This window comes from Bidens hawaiensis, unplaced genomic scaffold, assembly GCF_021521415.1.
Source record: "Bidens hawaiensis isolate Kalapana, Puna unplaced genomic scaffold, B.hawaiensis_p1.1 tig00000296_1, whole genome shotgun sequence".
NCBI classification, from domain to species: domain Eukaryota; kingdom Viridiplantae; phylum Streptophyta; class Magnoliopsida; order Asterales; family Asteraceae; genus Bidens; species Bidens hawaiensis.
In genome coordinates, this window is record NW_027491024.1 from 3,917,808 (window position 1) to 3,930,605 (window position 12,798).

At 34.7% G+C, this 12,798-nt stretch overlaps 1 protein-coding gene across 2 annotated transcripts; it reads left to right on the forward strand.

Moving 5' to 3' along the window:
- Nucleotides 1-9,019: 9,019 nt before the first annotated feature.
- On the forward strand, nucleotides 9,020-10,737 carry LOC143619697 (uncharacterized). Of its 2 annotated transcripts, XM_077091576.1 has the most exons (3): nucleotides 9,020-9,319; nucleotides 10,222-10,474; nucleotides 10,514-10,737. In XM_077091576.1, the coding sequence occupies exons 1-3, from the start codon at nucleotides 9,209-9,211 to the stop codon at nucleotides 10,606-10,608; spliced, it is 459 nt and encodes a 152-aa protein (XP_076947691.1). In that variant the 5' UTR covers nucleotides 9,020-9,208; the 3' UTR covers nucleotides 10,609-10,737. The 2 variants fall into 2 exon arrangements, with proteins under 2 accessions (XP_076947691.1, XP_076947684.1); XM_077091569.1 differs by having other exon boundaries at nucleotides 10,222-10,737.
- The last annotated feature ends 2,061 nt before the right edge of the window (nucleotides 10,738-12,798 follow it).

A 12,798-nucleotide genomic window follows, 5' to 3' on the forward strand; every position in this document is an offset into this window, starting at 1 on the left:
TTATTTTAATTTTAATATTTATATATATACAATTACAACTAAACTTGGCATTGTGGCTTTGTACTTTGTGGAGTTGAAGTTATACTCTCTTTATATTTTTGTTGGACTAGCATATAATGCTTCCAAGTTTTGTAATTATTTTTTACATGTAAATTTACTTTCATTAATAAACGTCCAATGATGTACAATGAATTAACAGGTAAGCGGGTAACAGGCTGTGCCAAACCCTCTTTTGGACAGCAAACCTAATCCTTCTAAAAACAAAGTTTTGGTTCTTAGGAGCCAATAAATTAATATGCACGGCCCGATGAACTTTGTTCAAAAAGTTCACGACATCCGAAGCTAAGAAACCAAATGTGTCAAAGACAAACCTTAAGCTTTTGTAATAATGGTATAATTCAATATATGTTTTTAGACAACGTACATATATGTAGAAACCTTAATATTTTGTAACAGAGTTTGTGACTTTACACCCAAACTCTTTATTGCATTTAGAAACGTTCAATCGACTGCCGCTCCCTGCAACACGGGGGTTAAAAATACTAGTATAAACTAATATAAGATGTTATGACATTGTAACCCTAGTTTATTTCAAAACAACACAGCAGCCACCAAACTCGGTACTCACACCTCTCTCATCTCTTTACTCCTTGCCTCCGACCACCTCCGTCAACCTTCGTCCTCCGGTCACCAACACCTCAGTCATCAACACCTCTCACCACCACTCCAGCCCAACCCTCGTCAATCGAGCCATCTATCCACCACCGGTCCACCACCACCACTCTAGCCCATCCCTCGTCAATCGAGCCCTCCCGTCCACCGTTGATCTGTCACCACCATTCCATCCCATTCCTAGTCACTTGGCATGGAACTATGGATGATTTGAAAGATTGCTTTTAAATCTCAAGATATTTGCTCAAGAAGATTGCTTATTTTGAAACAATAGTTTGTGTTTATTTTGATAAGTGGATTGTTTTATTTGATTGTTTTTTTGTATTTGAACAATTTGTGTTTTGGAAAAATTGGATTAAGATGTTGTAAGATTAATTTTAAAATAGGTTTTATTTTCTTCAGATTTTTGGATATCCGATTTAGTATCTGATCGGATATTCAAAGTTTCGGATATCCGAACTTCGGATATTCGAAATTTTCGACTCAGATTCGAATAGTGAATATCACTATCCGAATGGACCGGATATCCGAAACTTCGGATATCCGGTTTTGAACACCCTAGTTGTGCTTTTATGGGGTGTTTTGTGTCATGTGTCATGTCACCTAGGGCCTTTTGCAACAAAATGGTGTAGTGGATGGAGACTCTTCTAATCATTGCCTTATTATTATTATTAATTTATTTTTGGTAAACTGGAAAGAAATAATCTCATATTTTGTGAATTGGCCGATAATAATACCACATTTAGAAATCTTTACCAACGGCCCAACATTTCGACAATTTTTTCTTAATAAACCTCCATTAAAGAACACTTAAGTCGTTAAGTGTTTTTTTATAATTTCAAACTAATGGTTTAGGGATTTTGATCGGGAAAAATATATGAGTCAACTTATATAAAACCAATCTCGAAGCGATGATTCAAATGACTTAATTTTTGTTAATGGGAAATTTAAACACCCGAATTGAAACATTGTTTAAAATTTGGACTGTTGGCATGGACTTTTATATGTGAGATTATTTATTTACAATTTGCCTTTACTTTTTAATTAATAATAATGCAAACAACATTTCATTAAATAACTAAAAATTTACTTTAATATTAGAAAACGACTAAAAATTAATCTTCTTCGTCTTCCCTTCAAACTCATCTTCACTTTCTTCGTCTTCTTCTTTAAACTCATCTTCAACTTCTTCATCTTCTCATGCAAACTAATCTTCACTTTCCTCATCTCCTTCTTCGTCATCTCTGCATGCTATGTTTTCACCTTCGTTTTGAATTGGCCGAATCGACCAAGCATGTTGGACCAAATCTGCCATAAGCGAATTATGTATCTCTCTTAACACAGTACATACGCATTTTGTACTCTCTCCATAGTTGCTTGAGTTTGTTGTTGAACATCCCCGGGTATACAATATTGACATATTGCTCTCCCATCGTCTAATATAATTATATTATACAATATGATACACGTATACATAGCATCTCTCATTTCTTCCAACGTCCATAAACGACGAGATTTCTCACAAAATGTCAACGTTAGAGAAGAATCCCAAAACACCTCTCGATGTCATTTCGCGAAGAATCTTGTAAATTTTTAAAATACTATATATTTTCATCTATTAGGTCTCTAAACGGTTTCCCAACAATCGAATATCACGGATATATCTCATCTCCCAAATAATATTTGTGTGGGTAGTAGTTACTGTTAGCCCAAAATGATGCGACTGGTATGATAGCAGAGATGTAATACTCTACCACGGGCGACGCGTCCAACACGTTTATGTGGTTGTTGGACCCGGGGATGCCAAAGTAGGCCGACCAAACCCAAAGTTCGTATGAAGAAATCGTTTGAAGACTGACCGTTGGTGATTTTTGTTCACCACTTGTGTATTGACCTCGCTATGCAATTGAAAAATTAGATCACTTCCGGTGCATAGAATCTATACTTTCGGTCATGCCATGTAAACCATGTTCCCTTTCATGTAGCGAGTAAATTCGTTGTAGGTGGTGCTAAGTGGGTCTTCTTAGATAACGTTCACCATATAGTTGTATTACGCCTATATAAAAATAATTAATTATATTTTTTTTTTGAAATAAACGTAAGTTTAGTAATTTTTTTTTTTTTTGAAAATTTAATATATACCGTGGCAAAAATACTCCAAGGTGTCTCGTGTCATTTTTTCCACTATTTTAAATACTCGTTGTTGATGTCGGTTGTGTTTCCTTAGGCGAGCACGTGTAACGCTAACGTACACTTTTTGGATATGGGTGAATCCTAATAGTCCTCGAGCATCCTTTTTTGCTTAAATAATCAAACTTGGGAAATCTTCGGCAGTGTGAAAAGATAATGTTTTAGACATACGAAAGTGACGTCTAAAAATCTTAGGGTTCTTGTATCTTAGTGATTCACTGAAGTAGTCTTTCATCAAACGATTGGTTGCGCCCGAGCTGTTTCGTTCAATATAATCTCTTCTCAAGACCGGGTGAGGAGAAGAATCAAGAGATTGCATATACTTTGGCGCGGACATAATTGTACTCGTAAGCACCTCATCATCCGCCTCGTTATCGGCTTTGTGCTCGTTATTTTCAAGATATCGGTTGATTATGTCGGAGGAACACGAGAATCCATTTTTTTGCGTTTTGAGTATAGAGATATAAAGGATTTGTATATAGAATTTATAAAATTGTGTGAGAATTATTGTAGGGTTTTTGGTTTATATAAATAAAATGATTTCTTTAAAAGAAAGTCGTTATAAAATGGCTAGTTTGACCAAATTAACAACCACCCGTCACGTTCCACAAAACACTCAAGACAATTTCCACCCCAAAGCTCGAGGGGTTGTACCGTAGCGTTTTGGGGGCGGTTTCACTTCCTACAACGTTCACTACGTTGGGTCTCACTGTATCACACAGAAAAATAAAATCATTAATAGATAGTTATATACATATATGTGTAACTGTGTGCAAAATAAACAAAATAACGAGTAGTTTTTTTAGTTTTGAATTTTAATAATGCTATATCACTTTTTGACCTTTAATTTGTATGTTAAGCTAATGTCCAAAGAGAAACACAAAAATTAATATAAGACAAGAGTGAAACAATGAAATAAAATACAAAGACATAAGATGAGTTCCATTATTTAGGGCGCATTTTAATTAATTATCTACCATTAATCTTAAAATTTAAGAAAAATACGTTAAAACACAACTATGTCTCATCTCTTAGGCTATATATATAATGGAGAGGCTACAAAATGGAGGGATTTTTAACACGTGGCAAAATAGACACTATGTAACCCATGGGGACGGTGTTGTAGCCTAAAAATCCCCCCACCCCCCACCTATAGTTGATCGTCACGTCATCATCACCATAACACAAGCAGGCGACATGTTTGCCCCCCCCCCCCACACACACAACATGTCGCCCCTTTTGTAGCCCGGGAACGGTGTTCCTCTCCAAAAATCGTTCTTATCACCCACATTTGTAGCCTCATTACATATACCCTTATCGTTATAAACTATCTTCATAAGTTTTAAGAGAAAAACATGTCTAACCCTAAAAGTTGGGGGTCACTATTCATCTCGAAATTCATCACATCCAATTCTATGTTAGACATACATAAACACATTATTTAAAGGGAAAATTCTTAAAATAAGCGTTTACGAAACGTTTTTCAGGTTTTATGTGTCATTTGCAAGAAATTCCCAAACTATGTATTATAAACTAGTCATGACCAGTAGTTTATTATTACACACGAGTAGTTTGTAGAACCAGTTAAAACTTGCCATGTGCCCTTAAACTAACTGTAACAAGCAGGTTCACTAATCATTTGCTCTTCACGACTAAAAAAGTTTCATGCCTCGAATCAACGCCCACGAGCAATTCATAAGTAATTTAATTGCGATGACTAGTTTACCTGGTTTACATTCCCCACACGAGTAGTTTATTGGTAGTTAACTCTTCGCGACTAGTTTACCCTTACAATCTACTTGACGCGACTAAAGAACTTATGAATTGCTCGTGGGCGTTGAATACGAGGCATAAAACTTATTTAGTCGTGACGAGTAAATTGTTAGTAATCTGCTCATTACTGTTAGTTTAAAGACACGTGTCAAATTTTAATGGGAAAATTCCCAAAATAAGCGTTTACTTTGAAAACGTTTTTCAGGTATTAGGTGCAATTTGCAAGAAATTCCCAAAATAGGTATTATAATCTAGTCGTGACGAGTAGTTTGTATAACCAATTAAAATTTGGCACGTGTCTTATAACTAACCATAACAAGCAGATATACTAACAATTTACTCGTCATGACTAAATAAGTTTTATGCCTCGTAATCAACGCCCATGAGTAATTTATAAGTTCTTTAGTCGCGACGAGTAGATTGTAAGGTTAAATAGTCGCGTCGAGTTAACTACTAATAAACTACTCGTGTATGGAATGTAAACCGTGTAAACTAGTTGCCACGACTAAAGGACATATGAATTACTCGTGGACGTTAATTACGAGGCATGAAACTTATCTAGTCATGACGAGTAAATGATTAGTGAATCTGTTCGTTACAATTAATTTAAGGGCGCGTAGCAAGTTTTAACTGGTTCTACAAATTACTCGTGTGCAATCATAAACTACTCGTCACGACTAGTTTATAATACCTATTTTTGGAATTTCTTGCAAATGACACCTAAAATTTGAAAAACGTTTTCATAAACGCTTATTTTGAGAATTTTCCAATTTTAATTGGTTATACAAACTACTTGTCATGACTAGATTATAATACCTATTTTGAGAATTTATTACAAGTGACACTTAAAACCTGAAAAACGTTTTCATAAACGCTTATTTTGAGAAATTTCCCTTATTTAAAATATATCGAAAGCCTCGTTATAATCTCCTCTTTTTATGCATCTGCAATTTACATCTTGTGGGTTATGCCTGTTGGGCCTCGTGTAGATCGGGTATTGTATAGCATATAGATAGATATATGCTTTTGTACAAAAAAATGATAATGGTATGCTTGGGTAAAGTTAAAATACAAAGGACAACAAAAATGAGAATAGTGAGAAGGAATCCACTCCATAGATCTTTAGATTTGAATGACTGAGATTAATTTAATAAATAAAAATTGATGAAAAAAGCATGAAGGTAATTACCCACCTTTGTTGACTATCTCTCTCCATATGCAAGACACATGTCAATTCCTCCATCATTTTAAAATGTCAATAACTTTTTTATACGGCATTATTTTAAAAAAAAATTCACCATAATAATAAGTGTTTTTTTTATCTTTAATATGAGTATCATATTGTTATATAAAATTAAAAAAAAATAATGGGTTTTTTTAATTGTGTTTTTTTGTTGTTCATTGTGTCTTTTAGTTGAGTTTTCATATGAATTGTATTATAGATTTTGATCATTATATTTTTCAATTGGTACTCATATTAAAAACAAAAATTAAAACAAAGATTACGTCATTGTGTCATTTTGTTCATCATTAACTTTTAGTCATTGTGTAATACGTTCATTGTCTTTTATTCAGATTGACATATGACAAATTCGTTTAATTTGAGAAAAATAGTATTACGTTCGTTGTATATTACGTTCAAGTCATTGTGTAATGTGTTGTTTCTATTGTGTTTTACGTTTCAAGTCATTGTGTTATATATATTCATCATTGTGTCTTACGTTTTAGGTCATTGTGTTATACGTATTCACCATTGTGTCTTACGTTTTAGGTCATTGTGTTATACGTATTCACCATTGTGTTTTACGTTTCAAGTTATTGTGTAACATGTATTAATCATTGTGTTTTATGTATTAGATAATTTGTTGTTATTTTATCATTATTTTTACATATTATTATTACACAACGATGTTATTAGTATTTAAAAAAACATAATGATGAGTTGAAAGACACAATAACGAAAAAACACAATGACGAAAAAAGACACAATGATAAGTGAAAATACACAATGGTGTGCGAAAAGACACAATGCGGAAAAAGACACAATGATAAGCGAAAAGACACAATGGTGTGCGAAAGGACACAATAACGAAAAAAGACACAATGATAAGCGAAAAGACACAATGGTGTGCGAAAAGACAGAATAACGAAAAAAGACACAATGATAAGCGAAAAGACACAATGGTGTGCGAAAAAACATAATGACGAAAAAATACACAATGATAAGCGAAAAGACACAATGGTGTGCGAAAAGACACAATGATAAGCGAAAAGACACAATGGTGTGCGAAAAGACACAATGACGTAATTTTTGTTTTAAATTTTATATAACAAAAATCATACTCATATTAAAGATAAAAAAAACACTTGTTATTATGATGAATTTTTTTTTTAAAAAAATATCATACAAAAAAGTTAGAGACGTTCTAAAATGATGGGGTATTAACATGTGCCTGCATGTGGAGAGAGAAAATGTGTAAAATTACCTATATACCCTTTTCCTTTTGGTCCCCACTTGACACATGTTAATTATTTATGGCTTCTCACACTTCTCATTTTTTACCCTTTGTAGAATAACCTGGCTTATTATGCATAGTTACTAATTTTTTTAAACCAACGCAGTATATCATAAGGATTTTCTCAATCAACTTTAAGACTTTGTTATGGTTTTTTCTCCTTATTTTTTATCATATCATTCGTAACGTATACACCATTTCGGTGCCAACTTAATTTTCCCTCCCCCATTCAACCTAGGGATGAGCGTGAGACAATACCTGTATCCGTACCCGTACTTGTATCTAATTATATTCGTACCAAAAATCAATAAAAACACATACCAATACTCGTACCAATTTTTTCGGTATGGTACGGGTACGGGTATTTCCGTACAATACCCGTTTTTGTACAACTTTCCTTTTTTATTTCCAAATTTTCAACGATCTTTAAACTGGTACCGTTACGAGTAACAAACAATCTAAATTAGTCCAGGTATTGGTACTTGCACAGGTACGTGACGGGTACCAAATTGACCGTCGATTTAATGATAAGATAGTACTGAAGAACCCTAATTAGGTCGCCGACTTTAAGTGATTTGTTTGTAGGTTCGAGTCTTGGATGTTATATTATTTAATTTTGAAGAAACGTTTGGTATCTGTTCAATAATAACATTGTTGGAGAATTTATTTTATATATTAAATATGTAGAATCTCAATTAAACCCTTATATAAACCAAACAGGTACAAAATATCAAATGTACTCGTACCGTACCCGTACCTGTATCTGATTGTACCTGTACCAGAATTCAACAAAATGAGTACCAATACCCGTACCGAATAGGATAAATCGGTACGGGTACAAGTACGGGTATTTGGGACAAAATATTCATCCCTAATTCAACCCCACTACTTAACCCACGCTATACCTCATTCTCCATCATTATATTATTAAATAAGAAAACGAAATGAAAAGAAATAAAAAACAAAAAATTTGACTTGGTGGATAGGGGTGGCCTGCATAACCTGGTAATTTGGACCCCGTCATGCATGAGGGGAGGACGGGGGCACAATTTTCCTCACCCACCCTGGAGTGATGGATTGCCCATGTAAGACCAGTGAGCAGTGAGGGAGGGATTTTATGAAGCACACCCGATGGTTTAACCAAACCGACTAATATACATTAGGAATCGTGTTCGTATAGTCATGTGATACTCAGGTTCACATGTTTGACAAGATATTCAAGTTCTTTGTTTAATATGCTAATTCAAAAACACAACTCATTTACCACTTCTTATCTCATTACATTAGGGGGTGAGAAATATCGAACCATACCAAAAAACGATAATATCGAACCAAAATTAACCGAAAACTGAATTAACCATAAAGTGGTTAGCGAATTTTTTTTGTACCCTTGGTTAACAAAAAGTGACCGAACCAAACCATTCATTTTTTTTATTTCTATTTTTTATACCTCCATTACATGTATTTCATGTTTTTAAACCACTGTTTCATGTATTTATACCTCTATTTTATGTATTTATATCTTCATTTCATCTATTTTTTACATACATTTCATGTATTAATGCATACATTTCACTTATTTCTAAGGAAAATTTTTAGCCAAAATTTGATTTTAGTTGTTAGCCGAAAATAACCAAACTGAACCGAAAAATGAAAAATTAACATAATAACTAACCGAATAGATTAACTGAAAACCGATTGGTTAAATTGATTGAGACTAATAATTGAATTGTGTGCACCCCTATGATTGAAACGAATTTCAAGTTCATGTCTTGTTTGATCCGCTAACCCATGAACACGAGTACACGACTACCTCTCGTCTCGATAAACAACAACCATAACTTGAAAGGGTCATCTATGGAAAAAGATGAAACTCAAAGGTCCAAGTAGCAAAACAAAACATGTTTTAAATATTTAGTACTATAGTTTAGTATAGTTTATGATACTACCTACCACCAACTTTTAGTTTCCGAATCCCAAGTGAAATCTCAGAGTCAAACCACCAATCAAGATCAATCAAAACTACAGTTAGTTTAGATCTCCGGCAACTAACTAACATGGCTTCCTTTGCAGTAAAAATGATGGCCGGATCTCTGCCGCCGGTGACAGAATCAAAGGGGTCTAATGCAGCTGCTACTTCTCTCAAACCATCCACTCTTCCTCTTCAGGTTCATTCAATCATAAAGCCTTAGATCTCATAATATGTTAATTATTTAATATGTAAACTACTTCACCCTTTAATTAATTTGATATGTTAATTTTTTATTATTATTATTATAGTTAGTTGAATTAGTAAGGGGATGGGCACATTCAGTAAAACCCACATGAGGGGTACATTAACACGCTTGTTTTGACTTAAGAGAGCTTGAACTTGTGCTTGAGCTCGAGCTCGCTTCAAACTATTTTTTCTAAAGCTCGAGCTGCTGTCCTTAGTTGGTTTTCAAGCTCCGGCTCGGCTGGCTTATTATTTATTAATTAACTTATCTACGTTTTAATTATTTTTATATATTTTGAGAAAAACGATAAACGAACTTAAGCGCAGCTCAAGCCTGTGTAGTACATTAAACGAGTCAAAGCTTAGCTCGAGTTCGGTTGTGTCGTGTAACTCTAATACATATATAGAAGTTTAAAAGAGGTAAAACTGAAGAATACACAAGGCTCGACGAGCCTAAACGAGCTTTCCATACAAGGCACTAAGCTTGGGCTTTGATAACTAAACAAACTTTATTTGAGACTCGGGCTCAAAATTAGTTCGTTTTGAGCTTTTTACCCATTGGGGCTCGAGTAGCTCGTGAGCTGCACGGCTCATTTGCACCTCTAAAGATATGTTATATAGGCATTTTAAATCAACTATTACGTCTTAGTCTTGTATTTGCTAGTGAATATTAGAGATAATATATTGGTTATTATTACTTATGATTATATCATTACCATAGTTAGGACTTAGGAGATATGATTCGGTTTGGTTAATTTGGTAATCATTCTCATTGTACTCTTATCAGTATAAGTAGTTGATCAAATAATACACAACATCTTACAGGTTTTCATTATTCTATATTTAATGATGTAGGTGCGAATCAAAGAACATCAAAAGTTAGAAACATCTGAGACGAAATCCACGAACATTTCGCGTAGAAACTTAGCATTGTTTTTAACCGCGGCATCTTTCAGTGCAGTGTCCTTATCACAACCCAAACCCGCTGCAGCGGGCATTAGTAAGGCCGAAATGAAGAAAATAATACTGGAAAAACTCAAGTTTCTTAGAGAAAAAATTGGGTTATCAAAGCAAGAGACAGAGGAAAATGAAAAGATTGCATCACCATCTCCACCAATAGCAAAAGCAGATAAAGTAATTTCTCCACCTGCCACATCAGCTCCTCCGGTCCCACCAGAACCAGTACTTCCCGGTATACAGAATGATAAGAAAACTGTAGTGGAAGCCGCGACACTCCCTTGATGATCGTCTTTAAAAGCTTATGTTGTATGCAGTTGTTTTAGTTTGGATTTGTTAATAAATGTACTCTATTGCTGGCTGGACTAGAGGGGATTCAAAAGTTATTTGTAGCATAAGAGCAACTTCTTTAAAGTGTTTTTATGCATGTAATTTCTGGCTGGTAAATTAGTTTACATAGATAATAACTGCAACGCATGTTTATGTTGAAGCCTTGAAGGAGATACAGAGAAGCGACATGTGGTCGCTGCTGGTTCCAACAAACGAAACGGCTTGTGACACTCCCACCTTTAACATGTTTGCATCCAACAATCCACGACTAATGGAAGCGTAACTTTGTTAGTCTCCGGAAAAGCGTTTTATTGCCGAAAAATTTTCATCGGAAAACTCAACATGAACGCCACCACCACTGCCGCTTAAACACCAGTGTAGACCACCACTATCCGAACACCACCACCACAGATGACCACCACTATCTGAACACCACCACCGACGGTTTCCACTTGGAAAATGAGTTTTCATGGCGAAAATGTTTTTCCGGCGACCGCCACCTAGGGTTTTGATGGCCTCAATAATTGGGGTTTTTACTAAAAAAAATGTTCCTAGAGGTCAGATCTAAGGTTTCAAAGACATTTGGGACGAAAAGGTTTGAGTTCCCCAGCAAAAAAATGAGCTTTCCGGCCGAAAACATTTTTCCGGCGACCAGAGACTAACGGAGATACACTTGCGTTAGTCGTCGATCATTGGAAGCAAACATGTTAAAAGGTAAAACTGTCGCCAGCCATTTCATTAGTTGGGACTCGCAACGACCAAAATGTGATAATTGGAATTATTTAAAACCAATATACATTTATTCTGATCAAACTGCAGTCAGGTATGCTATAGCCTATAGAATGTAGATTTGACAAACTGAATGGGTTGAAACGGTTATGTGTAAACGGATTATTTTGAATGTATGCGTTGGGTTAATTCGAACGTAACATCTTTTTTTTGTAATTCTTTTATGTTTAGAAATTTTGTTTAATACAATGATAATCTGAATGTTTAAGCTAATTTTCTAATTATTCCTATTATATGTTTTAGGCATGTTTAGGATTGAGTTTGAAAAATGCTTGTGGCTTTTCAAAAGCCAGGATTTGGGCTTTTGGAAACTGCTTTTTAGCCATTTCAAAAAGTTAAAATAAGAAAGTTTTTTTAGGATTGCCAAACACATTTAAACTTATTAGCTTTTTGAAAACACCAATAAGCCAATAAGCAATTTTTAAATTTAATCCCAAACATGTCCTTAGTGGTATAGTATAATTTTAATCAACCTCTCTAATGGAGCTATTTTGTCCTAGTTGTTTTCTATTATGTGATTTAAGTCGGTAGGCCCATGGAGACAGAAAGTGAGGCCCATGATTAAAGAGTTGGGCTGGATATTGAAGCAACAGTCAATCAAAGCAACAAATTATATAAAACAAAATGTTACAATCAAGGTACTTGTAAGTTGTAACAACCACAAAGAAAGAACGTCACCAACAAAACTTAACCCAACACCCATTCCAACATAAAATTAAACCTTCTCCATTTCTCCCAAGTTAGGCCTGCATTCTTTTCCTGGTTCTTTATCAACAAGAAGCTTAACACTTTTATATCACCGACCAAGCTCTCAATGTTAATTGTTCTCTCCTCGTGCACGAGTGCATTCCTTGCCCGCCTTAGATACCAAGTTGTTATCAAACACACCGTGTAAGAGCTTTTGCTTTTCATATTCGTAGTTGATAAAACCGATGCAACTTCAACAAATCTTCAACAACAAAAAAAAACAAAATTGGACTTATCTTACACCAAGAGAAGATGATGCACCACACCAATTGAGCAAATTGACACGAGACCACCAAATGTACCGCCGACTCCAAAAGAGGTTTGCATTCACTCATGGAGAGTGTAATGGAACATATCCCGGTTATATTTGAGTTGGCTAAATAAAACTCCAATAGATATTGGATATTGTAGGTTAACTGTGTAGGAAAACAACTAAAATTTGTGTAATATTAAACATTTGGAAACAACCATACCCAATAAAATTCGATGCACAACAAAGCTATTAGTAACGTCTGGTGAGGGCAGGATGTAACCAATACCTCTATCTTAAAGGATATAAAGGTTGCTTCCGGCGAGACCCCTGGTTTCAAACATGATATATGGACAAAA